The sequence below is a fragment of the Ambystoma mexicanum genome, chromosome 3q (assembly GCF_040938575.1).
Source record: "Ambystoma mexicanum isolate Mex_15411 chromosome 3q, UKY_AmexF1_1, whole genome shotgun sequence".
NCBI lineage: Eukaryota > Metazoa > Chordata > Amphibia > Caudata > Ambystomatidae > Ambystoma > Ambystoma mexicanum.
Genome location: NC_090926.1, coordinates 142,665,992 through 142,690,358, shown reverse-complemented (window position 1 = coordinate 142,690,358; position 24,367 = coordinate 142,665,992). Strand labels below are relative to the sequence as shown.

The window sequence follows — 24,367 nt, the reverse complement described above, 5'->3', positions numbered from 1 at the left end:
CTGGGTACATCCATCCTACACTTCAGGAAGGACCTGAAGATTCTACATGTTTCCCATCAGTCATTGCTCTACTCTTTTCCTTTGCAGATGGGGAGCAGGTGCAAGTGGATCTAGGTCACCTGGCCTAAGCCCCGCCCACCTGGTGCCTTCCTGTTTGCCACTCGTTTTCCCTACTTAGCAAGCACCACCCACCTTCTTAGCCCTGCCTCTTCCTTCCTGCTCTTAATTATTAGATGAAGGGCGTCTCTCGCCCAGGCGTTCGAATGGAAGGGCAGGTGAAGAAAAGGGCAATTCCTGTTTGGACCTGTTGGGACCAGGCGGACCCAGGGCCCGACCCCCTGCTCAGACAGCAGGTAAGCATGCACCAACATGTGTTACTCACTCTGGTTCCCCTGTGATGTTCCCCTGTGCCCCCCCTCTCGCACACAGGTGTTGACTGTTTTGCTTGATTCTTCTACCCTGCTGGCCCCTCACCCCACTCAAGCCTACTTCTGCAGGAGTATGCCTGATACATTCTGGTTTCACCATCACCGTCTTGTGGCCAATACTGGATTTGACTTTTATGGACTTCATTCATTCATGGTGCGTCACCCTTTCTCAACTCTTATGCTGGACTTTCTTTGCATTTAATACTCATGGTGGCCCTGAATCATGCTGTTCCCATCTTCATTTTGTATCCTGGCTTGCAACATTATGTGTTACTACTGTCTTCTGCAATTGTATTCATTCTCCCCTCTTGCTTCTCCACTCTTTTTGACTGCTAACTCTCTAGTCTCCTCTCTTTTTCCTTCTCCCTTTCCTATCCCCTCCTCTTACTTTCTTCTATGCACTTACTCTATCAGAATTCTCCCTGGACCTAGTATGATAGCAACCTCGTCTGTCTTCTCCTCCCTCCCCTTAATGTTTTTTTTCCTCCACAACCCCCCTCCCCCTCCAGTACTATCTAAAATGTCATCAGGCCTAGTATGACACTCGCTTGTTTTGTTCCTCCCCTACTTTTCTGCACCCCTCTCCCTTACCTGTTTTTTTCCAGCTCTACCAAAAATGTCGTCAGGCCTAGTACGGTAGTCGCCTGTCTGTTTCCATTTGCTTCCCACTCTCCCTCTCCCTTCCTTATCTATGTCTTAGCTCTTGCACTCTCTGAAATGTCGTCAGGCCGAGTACAATAGTTAATTTCACATTCTTACTGTTCATGGCCTGTAAGAATGTAATTGTTTTTTCCCTCCCTTGCCTTGAAGCGCTTTGAAATACATTGTGTATAGGCGCTATATAAATAAACTATCATATCATATCAATCCTACTTCTCCCCGTCAGGAGCCTCACTCCCCTCCCCAAACTAATTCCAGCTATCTCTACTACTGCACACACCACCTGTATCCACTGGGTGCATCGCCAATGTACTGCACTTCATTGCTTTTGAGCTATGCTTAGAGACTGGTCTCAGGTATCAAGTGCCTTATAAATTATTAATTTAGAGATTTTATTAAGCCCACACATACATTAAAATCTGTAATAAATTTAATGAAATGCGGGACTTGGCTACTTTGATTTATGGTAAATTAAATGACCTGCAACCCTGCAGTAGGACAGAAAGCGAGCGCAATGTGGATTGTGACCCTAGATCCTGAAGTAAATGACGAGTTGAGGATCACCGTCATGCACTCTAAGGCAGTTTCACAGTCACTGAGACTCAGCCTAAAACACTTTAGGGTAATAGCCAGGTCATACACTATCCTGATAATGAAACCCAAATATCCACATTTCAGCAATCCTCAATGCCCAAAGTGAGAACAAGGGGATGCCAATTGTATTCACTTAAAATGAGAATGCTTGCTTGTCTCAATCGTCTGGTGTAGATGTTGTCAAATAGTTAAATTAATTGCATGACGCCATATATGAAACTGTGCTTCCCTGGGCAATGTGGTCTTTAAACTAAAGAAGATACATTGTGATTTGTTCTATTAATTTTGACAACGGGAAAAGACCATCAAGCAGATAGCACCAAAGACACTGTAAGACCAACTCTGGTTTAATGAGATGGAGCGAACAGTACTTGTTGGTGGCAGTAGCTAGTGGGGTGTAGCCTGCTGTATTCCATGGGTGCTCTAGAAGGACGCCCTTTGTTAACAATCAGGTACTGATGCATACAGCCACACCAGCAGCTACCTTGAGGAGAGGGCAGGTGCCCTTTCCTCCTCTGCAACAGCAGCACGCAGCCAGCAGCCGGAGCACGAGACGTGTCATGCCGATCTACACCCACGGCATCCAGCTGCACCACGACTTCCTGGAGAGCCAGCCACCGTGGTAAGGCCCCCTTGCCCATGACCACCCCTGCCTGCACAAAGATATCTGAATTCCAAGGCCCATTGAGCATGCGATGACGAGATCACATTGCCTGACCTGCTTTGCCTGACCCTCTGATGCCAGGCACAGCGCGGCGCCATATCGAGGCTGTTGCCTCGTTGCTAGGTTACTAGCAGCCTTTTGAATAGGCCACATCCGCCAGCCGACAGAAGCACCGGCAGCCTCACACAAAGGCCCATACAAAGGCCCCCTGTTCGCCGCAGGTGCCGGTGAAATAACTGCTACTTTATGATCGCCAGAGTCATACTCAGGTAAATGTCCTTACAATCACCATGAGTAATTTATCTACTTATCACGACAACCTTTGATACTAGCCGGATGTCCTCTAACCCCCTGTGGTTGTCGAAAGTACAGCGGGTTTACTGTGTTCTTCCGCCCGTTGCGCAAAAATCCATTGACTGAATGAGCCTAAGAGTTATCTCCATTCTATCAGCATATTTATTGGTCCACTACTGAATAATCTAACCTTTTGCCGTGAATGGTCTCGCTACACTACTGCAAGCCTCAGGGAATCTGCTGCATATATGTATGTTTCTACCGTCCACCATCAACTGTACCTAGCCATTAGACGGATCTGACCGTCGCTAAGTTTGAACTAACCCATTTTGTTGTTAGGATGTACCTAGGCACTTTGCCTGCTCGTAACCGGTGGTAGCCTATCTCTGGCCCAACCATACTTGGGTCCACTGCCAGTCTGTACCTATCAATGATTTACTGAGCCATTGATGTACATTGTACCTACTATTGCTTTCTGATTCTTCCCACTCCTTTGCCTCGCCTATCGTAGGCCTACTATTGATCGGCTTCCACTGTTGATTTGTTGTGAATTTGCCCTATCCTATTGTCTAGCCCCACTAATGCCGACTCACTGCATTTACTGTTGATATCCTGAACCACACTGCTTTGTCGCACTATCCCATATAGATTTACTATTTGATCTCAAATATTAGTCATTGTCATTTTGCAATTATAGTCACCTTCTTGCTATATGAAATTCAAAGCACAATGTCGGATTGTAACCATTGTTTCCACTCCTGTACTAGCCTATTGCATTGGAAGTTCTACTACAACAACAACAGGCAGCACAGAGGAGATGAAGGAGGGCAAGGCAGGGCCAGCATGCCCCACCTGTGCAGCCAGTGGCACCACACAGGCAGCCCCCAATCCCTCGCATCAGAGCCAGTCCATTCAACCTAACCCCTGAGCAGATCCATACCCTGTACCGTCTGGACCGGGACACTATCACCACCATTGTCGACATGATACATGACGACATTGTCAGCCTGATTGAAACACGCACCGCCATCCCACCCCTACTAAAGGTAGTGTCTGTGCTCCACTTCCTGGCCACAGGCACCTACCAGCACACAGTGGGGCACATGCATGGCATATCTCAACCATTATTCTTACGTACGCTGAACCAAGGGCTTGATGGCCTCCTGAAGCACAGAGGTGACCACATTTACTTACCACGGACTGGCCAGGAGATATCAAACACCAAAGTTGGTTTCCATTCACTGGCCGGCATCCCTGGTTGCATTGGCGCCATCGACTGCACCCATGTGGAATTGGTGGTCCCACATGCCATGGAGGTAGCGTACCACAACTGTAAGATATACCACTCCATGAACGTGCAAATGGTATGTGACTCAAACAAGATCATCACACATTGTTGTGCCCGAAACCCCGGATCAACCCATTATTCAATGGTCCTGTGGAACTCCACAATACCACTCTACGCAGGGCACAGATCCTTGCTTCTTGCTGAGTTGCCTATAAGGCGTATGGAAATGCGATGTGGGTAGGTGATTTGGGGAAACCTGCACACTTCACCTGGCTGAATATGGGGGGGGGGCAAAGAGATGCATACTTCACCTGGCTGCGAGTGCCGGAGAGAATGGACCATGCTCATACCCCAAAGCAGGCCATACTGGACCTGACACCTGATCACATAATGCAAGATGTAAGCAGCCCTAGCATGTGAATGATGCAGTGTCACAACCATTCCATAGCCATCTACATGTGCACTTGACCAAATCAGACCATATCCCCCCCAACACAGTGCAGCTACAAGCAGTTACAATGGCCAATACACCGCACCAAATATCAACTGAAAGGGCAGTCCCCCATTACTGCGTACTAAGGAGTCACATGAGGGTCATATACATTAATACACCACTACACTGACAGAGGTCCAACTGAATTGCATGTCACCATTTGTTGTGCATAGTGAAATCATCATGAGGCTGACATCAACGGTGCCAGGAAGAAAGCATACAAATTACTGGACATCACCCAGATCATGGAAACAACCGCCGTGGAATAACAGTGCATGAGCACTCACAAGGAACTGAACCCCCCCTGCTCCCACTAGTTGATGGCACGCACTCCAGTCCATAAGAGGAATACACACATAGCAGTCACATCGTGTGTCTCTATTCATGCATGGGAATGTGGTTGCAATCAGGAAATAAATGCATGCTATGGTGTCATAGATCGAGGTCCCATATGATGTGATGACTTACACATATACATTGTTGCCCACATGCAGGTGATGCAGGCTATCCCTTGAAGAGGTGGCTCCTTTCCCCAGTCCGGAACCCACAGAACAGGCACGAGGAGGACTACAATCGTGCACATACACTCACCCGTGTGGTGATTGAACAGACATTTGGCCTCTTGAAGGCACGGTTTCGCTGCCTCAGCAGGTCTAGTGGAGCACTCCTGTACCGCCATGAGAAGGTAGCCAAGATTGTCATGGCATGTGTCAAGCTACACAATATGTGCACCAGATGGAATGTGCCCCTGCCCCCTGACGCTGAACTGCAACCACCTGATGATGAGGATGAGGAGGGTGGAGATGGGGCAGTACCTCAGGTAGGCAGCGATGCACAGGAGGGACGTGACATGACATGCATCAGACTCTGATCAACCAATGTTTGTAGCACACATGGACAGGGAGTGTGACATGGAGGTGGCACTCGGGGCACTGGGTGTGTCAGGGACATGGACACTGTAGACTTCACCAATAAAACACACGTACGCAATAAGCAATGTCCCCACATGTGAATCATGAGTTACCAAAATGTGTATTAAAGAATCATGGAAAAGTGAACAAGCCCTCCACCACTCCCTGTTCCCCCCTCAACTCCCACGCACACACACTCTTCCTCCCTCCCCCCTCAACTCCCACGCACACACCCTCTCCCCTCTCCCCCCTCAAATCCCCCAAACAACCTCTCCCCCCTCCACCCTTGACTTCCTAGTGTGCAGTAGCACGCACCAGTGGTCCACATGGCACCAGCATGCATGGCTGTGCCTACTGCCCTCCCCCTCTTCCAGCACCTGAGGCCCCCATGTCCAATCTGCGCAGGTTCCTGCTAGACCGACGCACAGGGCTGGTCCTAGTAGAGCTGGCAGATTATGATGGCTCAGATTGTTCTGGGACTTGCGGTGGATGCATGTCCCGCATTGCTGCCACCATTTGCGAGAGGATGTGGCGCACTGCTGCGAGTTCCGCACATATGTCTTTGGAGGTGGACTCGATGGCACTTTTTATTGATGCAGCACTGTCCCTGATGTCATCACGTGCACAGGTACATTCAGTAACATGCTGCATCAGCAGCCCAGTGAGTTCCTCCTGGCACCTCTGTATAGCCAGGATCCCCTCTTGGGTGGTTGTCACTGTGGCGGAAGTGTGAGGCGTTTCAACCATGACCTGGTCATCGGGCACAGTTGGTGTGGGGCTGAAACTTGCTGTCCATGAATCTGCAGGTGACAGCCCATGCATTCTGCCGTCCACCATGCTGCATGGGGATAGGTGTGGTGAGTGGAGGGGGTCTGTGTTGGGTATTGGGCCATGCAGCTGTATGTATCCCTCGTCGTCGGATATGGCTGCTGTGGCAGCCGTCTCACCGACTGTGCTGCTGCCAGCCGATGGTGTGCCATCTGCCAATGCTTCCTGGGTGACGGTGGCTGGTGTGGGCATTATTGTGGGGGCTGTGGGGCACATTGGTCCTGTAGCCTCTGTGTTTCTCTTGTCCTTCAGAGGTGGTCTAGGTTGGCCTCTGTCCCTTGAGGTTGAGGGGCGGTGTTCACCCTCCTCGGCCCTGGCCTCCTTCCGTGGTGTGGCACTGGTGTCCTCAGCAACGCTGTCAGAATGTGTGCCTGTGGGGGACCAAAGTAGGGAGAGGGTTAGTGATGGGTCTACGGGCATCGGGCATGCATTGGGGTGGCTGCATTGATATGGAATGGTAGATGAGTCACATTGGGGGGAGTGACATACACGTTGCCTCACTCTTGGGTGGGTGATGCATGGAGGCATTTGGGTTGCAACACAAATGGGGTGCATCATGCATGTGGGCAAGGTGATGCTCTGCACTGCCTCTAGGCAGTCTTGTGCTTATGTGTCTGGTGGACCCTGCTATACATCATTGCACTTTCAGTTCAGGTGGACATCATTGTGGTGGTATTGGCATTGTTTGATTAGAGACACCTACCTGCATCGGCTGATGACGGCGCTCCTCTCTCCATGTCCACGACTCCCTCTATTGCCTCGGTGCCTATGGTGGTAGCACATATCTCCTCCCATGGTTGGAGTTTTATGGGCGACTCCGCACCTCCACCTGTCGCCATCCCAAGGTTTCGGTTGGTGGAGAGTATACTTCGCACACGTAGACATAGGTCGTCCCAGTGCTTACGGCATTGTTTGGGTGTGCGGGGTGTGTTGCCGACGGCACTGACTCTCTGGGCGACCAATGCCCAAATCTGCTTTTTACGCAGCAGTGCTGGACGGGACATGTCATTTGCAAACACCACATCTGCATGCTCCTGCAGTGTCTCTGCTAACATGGTGAGCTCCTCTCTGGAGAAGCGCTCCTGGCGCAGCCGATCTCCCGTTTTTTTAACAGCTTTTGGCATCCTGAATTGAAACAGGTAGTGGTAGAGGTGTGTGGGAGTTCTGGGGGTCAGATGGCTCCTGGTTGTGGTGGATGGCAATGGATTGTGTTTTTAAAGATGGCCGCCGTGCTCTTTCCCGTTCCTGTGCGATGACGCTACTTCCGGTTCCGCGTATTTACGGTCACCGCTAATAGCGGTTACTGCTATTTGAGGTGACCGCTGATGCCGATGGCTAGGATGCCGGAGGTGCTATTTCCACTACAGACGATGCTGGAAAGGGGGATTTTTCTGGCTTTTGCGGCATGGCGCAAAGCTTGTGCCCGCGAACTCATAATGGGCCGCTTTTAGCGGTCTATTGCCAGCACGGACACGGAAATTGCGCCATGCAGGTAATGACCGGTACTTACCACCTGGGTCGTAATGAGGCCCATAGATAGATTAGTTCAAGGGATATATTATTCTGATAACTCGTACAAGATACCAGGCCTTTCTCAAAGTGCTTTACAATGACGAACAATTATAAATAAAAAGAGGCAATAATACATGACGCACAACAATTTGAGGACTAGACTTTTTTAGTAGCTTATACAAAATCCCAGGTCTTTCCTACCTCACTTGTGCTAACTAGCATACAAAATAATGAAAATACCTTTCAGAAATTACTTTTGCCATAATTCAATACTGCAGCCTCACTAGTTGTAAATATGTATGGTAAACTAGATATGCCGACTAGCCACCTGCCTCGCCTTCCTTATGGCAGGTAATCAGTAACATAGTTCTAATTGGTTAGTAGGTCCATAGTTGATAAACGTCCAACCTCAAATTTATTCAGGAAAGGTATTGCGGATAGTGAAACATTTGTGTTTGTATATCACTTTTTTCACTGTTTTCATTCATGGATTGTTCCTGAAAGGTGAGAGTCGTTATGCCTCAGACACGAACGGCATCTACTCCACGCTGGAAATGAAATGGCATTTTAACCGGAACATCTAAGCCGTTTAAATTACCACAATGCAACTTCGTATAACAAGTTGCCTTAAAATCCCCCCTTTGTTGTGAGTCAAGTCTCATGTAAACATTTGTATGCTTTCATAATAGATTTCATGCCACGTATGCTGACCATCTTTTGAAGCAACTCCATAAGTGCCGACAAGGAATTAAACATTTCATGCAGGGATTTAAGTTTTCTCTGGAAAACTATGTCAACAACAGAGAATTGGACAATAAGCCCCATTGATTAGGGCCATTGTAGTTGTAACACTAGATGCTGTCCTGAGGAAAGACTTATGAATTATGAAATACATTTTTTTATTAAGGCTGTATTCATTGTGTTGGGATTAGGTTATGTAACAGAGCTTACTGCTATTATGGTTCTACAAGAATTAATTATCTCATGGTTTTATAATAATGGGCATCTTTTGAATGATTTAGAATTTAACACATTTTGTAATAAAGTATTTGTTTTGAGATTTTGTTCAATTGTCTGTTGAATTGTATCATTAAAATGATCATTTTTTCAAATTGCGTTAGTGCAGCCATTATGTTTGGGAGATACGCAGCGGGGAGATGTTCTTCTTGATATGAGAAGAGTAGGAGTCCGTTTTGTAGTGCATGAGAAATGTTCCCGGATGTATTGACCCATTGAAAACATGTTTCCCAGATAGTTTTTACCACAGCATATTCATATTTCTCCAAATGGGCATCCAAGTTATGTTCACCCAATATCTGTAGATAAGCATGGCATGTTTGTGTTATCCCAGGTTAAACAATGAGATCAAAAGGCCATCCACCAACTTCAACAAGTACATCAAAAGAATTTGATTGTACATGGTCCACAGAGTACTGGAATGCACCTGATGGATTGCACATAACACAGGGCACATCGATATTGTCATAATGATAAATCTTGTCCTTACTCATAACAAATTGCAAGTATCCCAAAAATCAAAATTCATTTTGTTAAAAATGGTTACTTTTTGTAATATATTTAACAAGTGTTCATTTAAGGATAACATGATTTAATAGTTAGGCGAATAATCCTCTGTAAATATTACAGGAGGGAAGACCACCAATCATTTTTATTTAATTTTAAAAAAATGTGGCTCAGACTGTCACCTCCCAGTTCCAGTTGTCTTCACCTATGTGTACGGCACAGGGAAGTCTTCTCCTGTCATACCTACTTTCTTAGGCTGTGACGTGTTCTTTGCTATGAAGGGGAGGTATTTTTCAATTCTTATTTGACTATTTATCAAATTTTTTTTGACTATTTATCAAAATATTGCCTCCCTCAGCCGTGCGTGCCAATAATCTTCAATCTTCAAGCAGATCATGAACAGCAATAAACAGTTTTAGGAGACTGACGCTCATTGATTCTGCGTGTCCTGTCTGAGACACTTTCTTCCAGGCAGTTCACACTATTTTTGTGTTGGAATTCTGCAGGTAAAAAGCTTCTTGTATGGAAATGCTACCTTGGGCTAAGCGGCGAGTAGAAGGCTATCACATCTGCCAGGTAAATGAGATTCAGGACTGCGCGCAGCACTGAACTTTTGATACCACTGAAAACATATGTTAAAAAGGGCAGTGATCCAGTTGACATGTACATTCAAATATTTTAAGCCACTGTATGTGAGAATCATATCTCAGTTAGTATAGTATAATCTTTGATTCCCTTCAATCTAAGATAAATTGTGTTTATTTGGCGATCCCTTTGACCAATAAACTCCTGTGCCCATCTTTTAAAACGAGCCTTGTCAATCACACTTCAGAGTTGTTTGATTGGAATCCATTCCAACAAAACATCACCTGTAGCTTATTGTTGAATTTCTTATACCAATTCAGTAAATGGAAGTTAAGTTGCTAAATCAGCATTTCCCCTACTTATGGATCTTCTCCCAAATTAACATTGATAGCTACTTTGGCTTCATCCTAGATAAACATATTTGGGCATTGTGCAAAATACAATTGATAGTTTGTCTGAAAACTATGGAATGTCCTACTGTTATTAAAATATTGGTGTATGCATGCGGTGTATGTGGTGTATGTATGTGTACATAGTTATGTATGAAAATGAGGAGTGTTGTGATAAGTAGTACTACACAAAGGGACTATTGATGGCCAGAGCTGCCCTACTGCTGGGAGATATAAAAACCTTTACAAAGTCATGATATAGTATAAACACATTAACCAGAAGGACCGGGAAACAGTAAATGGGGACAGCACAAGACAGACTTTACACATTCAGAAATTACTGTATTTATAGATAAATGCAAATGGACAGTCCAATGGCAACACTGGCTGGGAATCATTCAGGGTTGGGGTTATCCCTCGAAAACTCCACTGGGAGTAGGTGGATCTTAAATTCGATTTTGAAGCCATTCTCTGTTTTGGGAATTTGCTCAACTTCTTGGTGTGATCCGGAGCCAGTAGAGTGAAAGCTCAAAACCGTGAGACAGCAGGGTATTCAGGGAGTGGTTAAGGTTGATCAAGCTTGGGAACATAGAATGCAAGGGGGTGAGCATTGAACAATAGATAATTCATTGGTCTGGGGGTGTTAGTTCCTCTAGTGATAATAAAGACACGAAAAGGGGGTTTATTTAGTGAGATTTCAGACTTGGACAAGGATTATGGGAGTTTGAGAGTAGTGCTCCAGGACTGGAAAAGGAGCAATCAGCATGATTGGACATCTCCCAAGGGAGGACAGTGCCTTTCAAGCCAAGATGTGATGGTGTGAAGGATAGAGAGATGTTTTGCTAAACTCCTTTATAGAGCACTCTGGCCAGTATATATTAGACCACTAACTGGCTGAATTAAAACTAAAGAAATTGCACACAAAACCAAGGGAAAGTGTAGCATGTTTCCAAATGTACAGAAAAGGTTTTAATTGTTTCTTGAATGTCGCATGGTCAGGAACATTTATTAGATGTTCCAGGAGGTCAGTCCAGAACTTTACCCTGGAACTGACAGACGTTTCCCCCCAAGTTTACATCTTGGACTGGAGAGTGGTTGTTGGAGCCGAGATCTTAATTACGTTTGTAAAGATTAGATGGCTGATTCTTGGAATTATTTGCGCCGAAAAACGGGGATTTGTGCGCCATTCTGACGTAAAATCACCAGAATGGCGCACAAATCCCTGTTTTTCTGCGCAAGTAATTCCATGAATCGTGCTATAAATCTATTTGACAGATATCTGGGGGCTGACTGATGAAGACATCAATGTATCAGAGGGAACACTTTAAATAATGTTCGGGATGGACAGCCAATTTATTTATTAATTTTTTCATTTATAAAGCGCACAAAAACCCTGTGGCATTAAGACACTGCTACAAACCAGTTACACACAAGCAAATGTCAAGAAGGGGACCATTCAATAGAGGGGTCCAGGACGCCTTAATCGAACAACCATGTTTTTAAGGATCTTCGGAAGGCCCAATAGGATTACTCTGCTCCCGGGACAGGCGGAAGAGAGTTCCATTGGATCGCTGCCACCATAGGGAAGCTTGTACCTCCACCTTCGGCTCGTTTAAACTTAGGCTGGATATGCGTAAGACAATCTCACTGGCCTGGATGACTTCACTTTCATGAATTTCTGTAACAAGTAGGGCGGAGCTGAGTTGCAGAGGTGCAGGATTGGAGTGACATATGAGCCAACTGGGCATTGGTTACTGTTCTTTGTAAACACCAAAGTCTTTGAATGAGGGTTTTAGTGGCACCTCCATAAACAACTTTGCCACAATTCAGTTCAGCCCTGACAATGGCTCTACCAATAATGCTTAAGTATGTTTCTACGAATGGTCGAATTCTCTTTAAGCAGTGAACATAGTAGCTGGTGCCACTTATCAAAACATTCAAATGAGCCAGCGTCACTCTAAAAGGGTGTCAACAATCACCCCCAAGGTTTTCTTCTTTACCAAGACGCAAAGTGCCAGGGATTGTAGGCGGGTGATTTCTCAATTGCTTATTAATATGGTGTCTATTGTTGCTAGCTCGGTTTTGGTGCTGTTGCGGCTCAGCCTATTTTGCTGCATCTAGTGTTTTACTTCATTAAAGATCTCATTGACATGTCAATTCTCTCATGTCAATTTAAAATGAATAGCTGTGCATCTTCAGAATTACAGTGGAACCCGACTCATGAAATGGCTCATATCCTCCACTTTATTATAGATGTAGGATTCATGCAGTGGACCACCTAGGTTAGTACATTCACGAGGGTGGAAGGGAGAAGGAAAGAGCACAACTGAGGTATACTAACTTTTACTCTTTCATTTTCCTCTCTGTCTCATGAAAAATGCTGCCTGCAAATATGTGTTGCAGGCAGTGTTTCTTATGGAGTCCTTTGAAATCCACATGGTCTTGACCAGGTGCAAAACCGAGGTGCAGTCTAAAGGAATCCATTCAATGTACGCCTGACTCCCCAGATCTGTCTCTGAGGGATGATCTTGTAATAAGGGTGCCCAACATTGCCAAATGTGGTAGAGAGATCAGAAGAATAAGAATCGATTACAAATGACAGCAGGGAACCATAAGTGAGGAAATTACAGATTCTGGTAAGCACTTTCTCCATTGAGAATCTGAAGTGGAACCCAGTTTGGAAGGGATCACTGAGTCCCTAAGCCGCCAGGTAGTTGGAGCTCAAGTTGAACTCTATACATTTGTGAACTTTGGAATGCTGGGACAGGAGAGAAATGGGTCCATACAAGGCTCTGTTATTGGGGCCATTGATGTGCTTCTTGAAAATGGGTACAAAAGTGGACACATTGCAACAGGATGGGAAAATACCAGAAGAAATTTAAAGGTTGAATAGATGTGTGAGCAGATGAAGGGGGCTACCTCCACGAGGGCAGTGGAAAAGGATAATCTGGAATACACAGGGGGTTGGCAGCCCTGAGGATCGGCGCCAGCTCGGCAAGAGTGGTTGGTTGCAAGTGTGAAAGTGAGAAGAGGATGTGTCTGGGGGGTGATGGAGAAAAGAAATGATGCAGATGAAGAGAAGAGTGCTGCCATGGTATCCCGTAACTTGCTGAATGCGGAGGTGATGTAGCTGACAACTTCACCACATGAAAATGAGAAGTGAAAAAGTGGAGTCGGAAGTGTAGGGGTGGGCAAGTATTGACCGTTAGATCATGGATGGTTTCATATAATGAGTGAAGAGGTGAGGTACGCATACAATATGGACTTAGCTGAGTACAGAACAGTATTGCTTGGAAGAAGTGATTCCTCCTAGGAAGAAAGGGGAGATTTGGAGTAGGTTGGGGTGCATGTTTGTACTCAGCTCTTGGATGGCTGGGAAGATCCTTGGTTGAGGAACTGGGTGAGATGAAGTAAAGGAGCAAACAGACTAATGGCGACAATAGGGAACTTCTAGTGCCAAATTGCAGCCCATGATTGATCATTTATTCGAGTCAAGGTGTGAAGAGAGAGCATGAAGGGAAGTCCTGGCTTGGTTCAGGTAGAGATCCGTGAAGTCAGGTTTGGCTTGTCATTTAGTGATTTTCGAAGGTGGGGGAAGGGAGATGGAAGTGAAACGGACACAGTGAAATGTCAGAGAGAAGTGCTAAGGGGGTCAGAGGCGTTGACTGAGTACGAGGTGGTGAAGATGAGATTGAGGGAGTTCCCATTACTGTGCGCGGGCAGATTATGTGTGGCGACTATAGAATGGTCCGAGAAAGTGGAGCCCAGCTGAGGTTTGTGGATCTCGATCATAGTGGGACGGGTAAAGTCCCCTGTGAGCATGTCTAATACTTCAATGGGATGTCTCACATCCCTTGAATTCTATTGTAAAACCTTGATCTGAACGTAACATCTTTACTGAAATGATTTCAGATATTTGTTTGTTTAATCCCTCGCCTCTACTTTAAAGCTACTTGAAAAGTGGGTACCTTTTTAAAGTCCCCATTCACTGCTTTCATAGGTTCCTCTCCACTTTCTAGAGTCACAATGAAATACAAATTTAATTGCTACTTCAATGTGGTTGAAAACATGCCACCAACCTGGATGTGTTACCTGCTCAAAGTATTGTGCACAGAAGCTCATGCTAGTGACTGAGTAGGACCTTCCTCCAGAGTGATGACTCTTGTTAGAAAAAGCTACACTGATGACTTGGAGTGCAGGCGAAGGGCTTCTCTGCAAAAACATGTTACTTACTTGGTCTAATATATGCGACAACAAGCATGCAGTGTGACTCAAAAGAGTACTTGTGAAAGTAGCGGGAGGTTGCTATGAACCTGCACTTAGAGACTGAGATCCGGTTAACCAGTAAATGACAGATCATTGAGCCCTAAGGTGGTCGTAACAGGAAAAGGTACACATAACACGACTCTGGGTAACTTAACCTGCAAAGCCTACAGTTATGCAGATCAACAATCATGTGAAACTGAAGAGTAATCTACTTGGATGAAGTGGACAGTTCAACAAAAGGGTGATTCCATGTTGCACTATTGTTTACAAAAATATGTTGCACCCAGGTAGGTATTGTGGATAATTCTTTTTCTTAGTCTATATTTGTTTTTGCTGTTGCATGATAGCTTTTTGCATATGCTTCTTTGTAGAACAGCTACTCTTATCCAGGGATGAGTGTCTCTCTCTCTCTCAAATTCCATACTGTGCTCTGCACCTCACCTTGCATTCCTGATAGAAACCAGAAGCACTGCATAGAGGTGGCCATCCTCTTAAACAAGTCTACACCTTTCAATGTGGGCATCATGGAGATCATCTTGTAATTTCAAACGCATCATAATCCTGATCCTACCACTGTCCAAAGAAGGTGTTGCTCTCAATGGCAACAACTACCACCTGGTTCTTGCTCATGATCTTAAAGAGCATAGTTGCAATCACAGTCAACTCATTTAACTTCAGATGATGGACGGATTGTGTATAGGCGCGTTATAAATGCCATATCATATCAATGTAGATATTTTAAGGTATGGTTTGTGACACATTGGCCCATTTATATTGTCCTTTTTTAGCCTGATGTTGTGAGATGAACTAATGGGACTCTATATACAGAAACAAATAAAATAAAAGATGTCTTTCAAGAAAGCTGGATTTGGATAGCAGGCAGGGTGGAGGTCTATATATGTCCCGGGAGTAAAGCTTAACGGCGACGTGCGCGCCTTGGAAGCAAGACGACACGAAGCAACACAGGTTTGATCCCTGGGTCCGCGTTATAAATACGCAACTAAGATTAACAAAAAGAAAACAATTATGCAACTAAAAAAAATAAAAAATAACAATCCTGTAACAGCGCCTCGATGCCCGCGTGCTGTGTGAGCGATTTAAAAATGCATAAATAAATAAATAATAGGGTGATCAGCAGCATCCATAATTAGCGGCAGAGATGCGCAGTAACACAGTAATGTGTTAGGACTGCATATTCACATTGGTCATGTGCTGCTGCTCTACAACTACATACAATTGTTTCATTTCCCATTGCTGTTCGTAAAATATATCATATGTTTCAAAGAAATTACAAACTTGGGCAAAAGAAAACATTCTTAAATGCATACCTCATTCCACTGCACATTGTCCCTTTCCTTCTCAAAGCGGGCATATTCCTTGCGGTCGTACACTTCCACAGTGATGCGGTATGCAATAACAACGAGAAGTCCAATTAACACAATGCCCAGAACCAAACCCAACACAATATTTTGTGTCTGGTCATCAATTTCTAAGTTGAGAGGAAAAAAACACAATCACTTAGCAGCATGGTATGACAAGAAAAGGATGATTCACAGAGGGAGGACTGCAGATTAGTTGTGGAAAAAGAATGAAAAAAGGGAAGACCTGATCGAGAGGTAGGAACATGCACTGCAGGCTATTCATGAGCGGAAAAGCAGGCTGTGATTGCAAAGCATTAAATGTTCAGACTATTTGTTTGTCTAGAGCAGGAGTGCACAACTGATTTTGACAGAGGGCCGAAAGTACCTTACATGAGGGCTATAGTGGGCCGAAAAGTAAATGTAGGCGGGGTGTGGCAGGAGGCTTTTTCAACCCCCAATTTGTATTAAACACATGGAAAAAGAATATGTTTTTGAGGGGTAACGATTTTTATTTGCATTTCAAACTTACATTTTGTACTACCCATTTTCCATTATTATAATTTATTTCTATTTAGTTATTGTATCTTGTCTGTTTAATTAAATTATATACATTTCATTGACCCTAGATTGGACATTCTGTTATTTTGGACTGCTATAGTTTGCTGTTTGGGTTGCCGAAGAGGAGTATAGCCTTCGTTGAGCCAGGTTTGCTCAAAAAGCAAAGGATGAACATCTCCTAACTGTGCCTGTTTTAGCTTTATTATTGGGTTCACTCTTGGAGTGCAACACTATGCCCCATGGCTCCCACCCCCAACCAAACACTATACCCCATGGCTCCCTCAACACCCCCAACCAAACACTATGCCCCATGGCTCCCTCAACCCCAACCAAACACTATGCCCCATGGCCAACTCACCCCCGACCAAACACTATGCCCCATGGCTCCCACCCCCAACCAAACACTATGCCCCATGTCCCTCACCCCCAACCAAACACTATGACCCATGTCCCCCTCACCCCCAACCAAACACTATGCCCCAGGGCCCCCTTACCCCCAACCAAACACTATGCCCCAGGGCCCCCTTTCCCCCAACCAAACTCTATGCCCCATGGCTCCCACCCCAACCAAACACTATGCCCCATGCCCCCTCACCCCCAACCAAACACTATGCCCCATATCCCCCTCACCCCCAACCAAACACTATGCCCCATGTCCCCCTCACCCCCAACCAAACACTATGCCCCATGGCTCCCACCCCCAACCAAACACTATGCCCCATGTCCCTCACCCCCAACCAAACACAATGCCCCATGGTCCCTTCACGCCCAACCGAATACTATGCCCCAGGCCCCCCTCACCCCCAACCAAACACTATGCCCCATGTCCCTCACCCCCAACCAAACACTATGCCCCATGGCACCCCCTGCAGTCACATTCCACATTGGGTGCATGCTTTCTTAATTTTAAGGCCATGATCTTACTATGTACAAAATGACGTTATGACCAATGTATATGTTTTACGTTTTTATGTTTTAAATAGTCTGTGGTTTGTAATTGCTCATGCATCAGAAACTGAATGATGTGTTATTTATATAGCGCCTTAATCCAAAGCAATTATTTGTTGGTCAATATTGTTTGTGTCTGTGCCCGTTTGCCTATGGGCCTAAGGCGCAATATAAATGATTAAATAGATAGATAGATAGATGGAGGCACACACACAAACAAGCACGCATACAGACCCGAACCCCTCAGCCCCAACTCCGAACCCCACACCCCCCAAATCAGCACACTCTCAAACAAGCACCCATACAGACCCGAACCCCCCCCACCCCCAACTCAGCACACACACTCAAGCATGCACGCTTACAGACCCGAACCCCTCACCCCAACTCAGCACACTCTCAAACAAGCACCCATACAGACCTGAACCCCCCAAATCAGCACACTCTCAAACAAGCACCCATACAGACCCGAATCCCCCAACTCAGCACACTCTCAAACAAGCACCCATACAGACCTGAACCCCCCAAATCAGCACACTCTCAAACAAGCACCCATACAGACCCGAACCCCCATCCCCCAACTCAGCACACACACTCAAGCGTGCACCCATACAGATCCGAACCCCCCAAATCAGCACACTCTCAAACAAGCACCCATACAGACCCAACCCCCCACCCCCCAACTCAGCACACACACAAACATGCACCCATACAGACCTGAACCCCCCACCCCCAACTCAGCACACACACTCAAGCATGCACCCATACAGACCCGAACCCCCCACCCCCAACTCAGCACACTCTCAAACAAGCACCCATACAGACCCGAACCTACCACCCCCAAATCAGCACACACACAAACATGCACCCATACAGACCCAAACCCCCCACCCCGAACCCTCCCTGGTTTGGAAATTCTTGACATTTTGACAGATTCTGTATCTTTCTTTCTAATGCATATGCAACTCTTCTATTCGGATCTAAAATGGTCAGTTAGTTACCTTGCTTGGCCACCACCCTAATGAAGACTTGTCCTTCAGTTTCCTGGATGCTGAAGGTGATTAGTGAATCCTCAGACTTCTCTGTGCACCACATGACACTTTTCTCCTGTTCCTGGACTATGGTCATGTTCACATTGGAGCACATCAGGGTGCAGTTCTCCCGGAGCAACCCTGTTCCAAAGGCCAGACATTCTGCACAGTTCCTAAAAAGGACACATTATTGCCATGAACAGCTTGAAAACTGAGAGCGGTAAAATGTCAAGGGGCCTAGAGAACACCGGAACACTACAATTTTGAAGAAACAAGTTGGGGTATTCAAGATGGAGTTGTGGCCCAATGACCAATATAGAAAGACAAATAGCATTTTCTTCAGAGTAAATACTATTTCTTGGATTTTGCTTACAGTTTTATTGTCTCGTTAGTTTTGGAAATCCATGAACACAAACAAATCAGATTCATTATGGTTTGCCCATGAAAAAAGTAAGGTTATGTTATATAATGTTTTTTCATTTTCAATGTTAGGCAACAGCAATTATGTGTTTCATTTACTGTAGAGATAACCTACAGTGGTGTAGTCTAGTGCACATACTTCTACAATACATGTTACATCTCATGGTAAAGACTTGGTGCTGTGGTCTGAGATTTCACTGCTCCGTTAATGCCCCTGATAGTAGCAATTGGACGTACACGTGCAGCTATGTAGCACTATGTATGTGTTTATATTTGTATGTGTGTAACAAATATTGCTTTTATCTATTTTTCATTTGTAGGAGCGCACTCAACTCAAGGGCGTCTAGGCACTTGTTGCAGGCAGATAGAGACAAGATGAATGGAGATGCAGTATGTTGTCCGGGAGAGGCTTGTCTATGTTCTCTATTTCTCCTGTTCATATCGGCAATTTTACTACCAACAGAAACTTTCTCAGAAACTACTATAAAGTTGTATGCATTCCTGCATCCTGCATAACTTTTCTCTCACTTACCTTTTCCTTTGTGGGTCCAGCACACACAACCTTACGTGGTGTGCTGGGGGGGGGGGGGTTACATCGTAACTCCTTCTACCACTCCTCATGTAACTTCTGTGTTACAGTGACTGACTTAAATGGCTGGTGGCAGTGGATACTTTTTCTACCTTTTGTGCAGGTTACTAGCAGGCCTATTCTTCAGCTGCAGTACAGCACCCATGTGAGACCATTATCTCAAAATGGCCCGTCTTCTTTTTTCACCATTTCTAGTTTGTCAGTTCTTTCTGGGCTCTCCTTTTGTTTCGTGTAGGATCGAATCGTTTGTGAGTTTTGCTTTTGTCCGGTTCAGCCCTAAAGCCCGCACAGGTTCCAGTGTGTCTGGCAAGGCAGGAACTGAGGGAGGGTCCTGAAACTTCACTGTCCTTTTTCTGTAGGTGTGCTTGACTGAAACCAGTTGTAACCAGGTGATAGACAGCTCCAGGTGATTGACAGCTCCATGGGAGTGAACGAATGGGTCCCAGCATATAAAGAAAGGATTTTTTAACTACAGGCAGAGTTGACCACTGGAACAAGGAATCCAAAGCAGAAGATGGGCAGAGACAACAGCAGCACCTTCAACAACTGCAGAGGTACCGTCAAAGCCCTGCAGCTATGCTGACCCTGTTTTCATCTCGACAGGGAAACTCCACCATGGATGACTGCCCCCCCTTACCCTAGTAGGACCCACTAGCCTCAAGATATTCTTCAATGTGGGCCACCTCCAACATCCTGCGACTTTCCTGGGCTGCAGAACACCAATACCTGGGGTACCTGGACCATTTGCGAGTGCATCATCTTGTGAAACAGGAACGTCACTGAAAATTTGCAGGCATCCATCTGTGTGGTCCTACAGAAGCAGGAATTCTTCACCAAAGGTCCCCTCACAAGTGTTCAGAACCAAGTAATTGAAGAGAATCCAACCAGCAATATTCGTTTTTTCTGGCACTAAGAACAAGATGCCAAAATTACAAAGAAATGCTGGAGTTATCTGAATCCCTTGCTGCTGACCCCTTCTCTTGAGTGCTGCTGTAGAAGCCCATCACCATGACCAAGGAGCAGAAATCAATGTCTTCATTGTTGCATCCAGAAGACGACAAGCTACATTTTCACATTCACTCTTCAGTTACTGTGGGGCTTGGCCTGTACTTACCGTAGTCCATTTTCAGTTTTCCTTTGCTTTGGGAGTGCTGTTTTCTTCAATTGAGAGTTGACCTCAACTCCACTGTGCATGCCTTACAGCCTGTGTGCCACCAGGAAGTCTCCTATTGAGCTCCTGTAATTTCTGCAAGAACAAGGGACGGTTTACTTAACTTTCCTCTGAAGATTTTAATCAGAACAGGTGCTGTCCATTTGACTGTGTCTTGGCTGGTTTCGCAAAGGTCCAGCTTCTTGATCCCACTGGCTTTGGCAATGCTGGTTCATCCATAAACTTTAATTGTGAACACCTTTTTAGTCAGGAAACACACTGCCTAAATCCCTCTTGGAGAGGGTACATAGTTATTTAATAGTTGCTAGCTGTGTTCTGTCTATCCTTTACTTCCCTCTAAACTGAATTTCGCAAAGGTGATGCATATGAGTACTTTTACTGACCTTAACTGACGTCACTTTGTGTGCTGGATATGAAAAGTATATGAAAAGTTACTCACCTGCATTATTGTTTCTTTAATAATCTTATTCTATTTTTAATGCAATGTTATTGTTAGTTGCTGCATTTTAGATGTGCGTGTGTGCCTTGTTTATATATAAATACATATATTTTAATATAACTTTAAGTGAGTAAGTGTTTTCTTGGGTCTATGTATGTACTGATTTATTTGTACTACTCTAAAGCTCACATAACGCCCTCGGGAGATAAGCCTGGCTGCTCAGCCGCTGTACCGACTTGTGTAGGTCAGGCTTTATTAAGAGTTGGGTCCCTAATACCAAGAGATAAGTCTTATGAAGTCTAACACCAGTTGGACTTTAGAAAAATGTACCTAACACCTGTCCCCTCCCATTGCCAGATTCAGGCAGCCTATGCGTCATAGTTCTGTCTTTTAACCTTAATATGTTTGCAACATGCAGTTTTCAGCAACTGACCCACAATGCCCTCGTTATGAGCTTGGCGGAAGTTCGGCAGTAAGTCTGCCGAACTACCGCCAAACAGAATTACCGTTACCACCACTTGGTCCCGCAAATTTACAGCAGGATTACAAGTGGTTGTAGGCAATGCAAATCCTCATTTTCAGGAGTCCATTGGACTCTGAGGATTTTTGGCAGAATTACAACCGGTGGAATTACTGAGTGGCAATTCTGCCAATTCTGGAGGACAGAAATCAACGGAATTACAACTCTGTAATTCCGCCAGAGGTAATTCTGCCAAAACCTGTTATTTGGCAAAATGGCAAAAGTGTAGGTATCATAATTAGCACCAATTTTTCCCGCACCTCCAAACTTGCATTGAGGCTCATATTTGGGGCATATATTCATCCCTTCTCCCCGTGGGTCAGACATTAATGAGATCTCGGAAGAAAAATTATTGATGTAAATAACATGTGACCTTATCCCATATCCTCAGGAAATCTGAGGTCCAAACAGCAGACTGTGAGTCTTAAACCAGCCTCTCAAATCACTCATGAGAAGGCTAAACCTTCCTTGCGGCTTCTTCCTGCATTGGAGTTATTACCTCAGGTTACACACACATATGTGTGTACCACCAAGAAAACACATCATTTAGTTGAATGATACTGTCTGCACTGTGGCCCAACTACTTGTTTAAGCAAGATCACATTTGCTAGGTCCAGAGATGGGATGGCCTCACTTTCAGGAGTTTTAGGATCCTCCAAAACCTACAGATCTACTCTGTTGGGTAGATCCTAAGTACCGTTCTAGGCGTGGCAGAAGTTGCAACCCTTTGCACAGTATTGGTTTGTTAGTCTCTGCTTCTTGACACAGTGCTATGAGTCTTCAATCTTCAAGCTAGGGTGATTTAAGGCCATCTGGCAGTTCCGTCTGTGGGTGCTGGCCTTTGAATTCCTACCGAGCCAGGAGGTAACATTCTCTATCATCTACTCTAAGAAACCCACTGTGGAGCACAACTCATGTTATGTACAGGTTACAGTTAAGAGATTCAATGGCAATATCACCTTCTTCATCAAAGCACTCTATTCACAAGAAAAACAAGTCTAAGCTGCCCACATCATCCATTTGCTCCAGGAAAACACAAATAGTGCAATACTGCTGCAAATCCAGTGTATGTAAAGTCACAATGATCCATTGTTAATACCCCCCTTTTTCAAGCAATGCCAATAGCTTTTAATAATAATATCAGGTTTATACGTAGTGCTTCATGCCAGATTCCCCCCACTTCAAAGCACTGCAACAATAGATGTTACTTCCCAATTCAATGGCAATCCATTTATTTCCCTCAGAAAGATAAAGGGCTGATCGGCTCTGATAGGATTCGGACATGCGAACTGCAGGCTGAACCCATGCCAGAGACAAGCACTTGTGAGCTATCCTCCCAGACATGCCTCCCCTGTGAATTCTAGATGATCAGGAGCGGTGCTGTGGTTCTAGCCTACAGAGCTTTGAGTCTGAAAATCACCATCATTCTAATTCTGGTGGTGTGACTCCAGTGTGTCATTCCAGTGCAGGAACCTCTAACCGTGTTCTCCTACACATGATGCAGGCAAGTATAGCAACCAATATTGCATTTGAAATGTGCTTTCTCGCTTGTCTGCCATTGTGCACTTTGCGAGATTTGTGAGCCCCCAACATAAATGCAGACGAACAGGGGGCTCAGTTCTGTATCTGTTGAACAACAAAAATGAGCCCAGTGCTGTTCTTTAAACTGTGTTTAAAGACTTTGCCTCTGGCTAGTGTCATGTAACCTAATTACATGAGACTGAACTGGAAGTGGGGGGGCGCCTTGTGCGGCCGCACTTGCTCTCTATCATGCCTGGACCCTCAACATCATCAAAAAAGAGGCTCTCTGCGTCTTCGTTTTTTAAAATGTTAGGAATGGGTGAGCAGCGGGTGGGGCTTGTGGCCAGCCCCTGCTTTAGGCAGGCACTGGCATGATAGGGGGGTCAGGTCAGAGCCCTAGGTGGAGCTAGGGCCGGCCCGGGCCACGCCCCGCCGGGCTCCCCCAGCTCTACTTGATAACACAACATTCCGGCAGTGGTCACTCTTGTGAATTTCTAGGCTAACACATTTTTTTTTTTCATTTGTTTTATTGGTTTTTAAATCAACAAACACACCTCAGGCATTACATGCATAGAAACAGCGTACTACTATAGTCAGAATATCGCCTGCTATACCCCCACAACTACTCTTCCCCTATCACAGCCTATATTTCTTGTGTCTCTTGTTGGCCTTGTGCTCTTCAGTAATGCTTCTGTGTCGATGTATCACTCTCTTCAAAGGATTCAATTGGCATTTACTCTGTATTAGTTGTGTTGCTGATGCTTGCAGTTCATGTAATAATTGCCTCCAGCAATTGAGGCCCTCGCACTGCTCCTTTTGGCCCCATTTGACAGCGTCCTGTCACACCACAGTCTCGGCTAGTGTCCATTTCTGGAGATCTTTCCACCACACCTTATCATCTGGGCCTCTGTGATCCTTTCAGTTCATTGCTATCCTGCACTTAGCCAGGATGCATGCTAGGGCTTTCAGTTTGCTGATATGTTTCTTCAACTCGAAGCATGCAAATAAGCCGAGCAGGCAGACTTTAGGGGACTCTACATCTAATATTACATCTACCGTTGCTAGGCTCTGTGCTATCTTCACCCAGAGTAGCTGTATCTCCCTGCAGGCCCAAAACATATGGACCACGTCTGCATTCTGTAGCCCACACTTCAAGCATTTTTGTTCCTTGTTCTTTTTGAAGCTCGCCATCACCTTGGGTGTGAGGTAAGCTCTGTTATGCACAGCTGAATGAGCTGCAATTTTGCATTTCTGGACACCTGTTTATGATATGTCATCACTCTTTCCCATTGTTTATCTGTAATTGATCCGTGCAGGTCTTCCTCCGAGCTACATCTAGCGTTTCCCAGCCCGTCCCTGTCTTGGGACATTAGCAG

General features: G+C 45.3%; 1 protein-coding gene across 2 annotated transcripts in view; it reads right to left on the bottom strand.

Annotated features, from left to right (window-relative positions):
- ITGB7 (integrin subunit beta 7) overlaps nt 1-24,367 on the bottom strand; it is a 683,045-nt gene that overhangs the window by 1,881 nt on the left and 656,797 nt on the right. For both annotated transcript variants that reach the window (XM_069653334.1, XM_069653333.1), the window contains exons 14-15: nt 18,302-18,504; nt 15,765-15,925 (exon numbers count right to left, since the gene is read on the bottom strand). In XM_069653334.1, the coding sequence (XP_069509435.1) occupies nt 15,765-15,925; nt 18,302-18,504 (364 nt within the window). The remainder of the gene's footprint in view (nt 1-15,764; nt 15,926-18,301; nt 18,505-24,367) is intronic.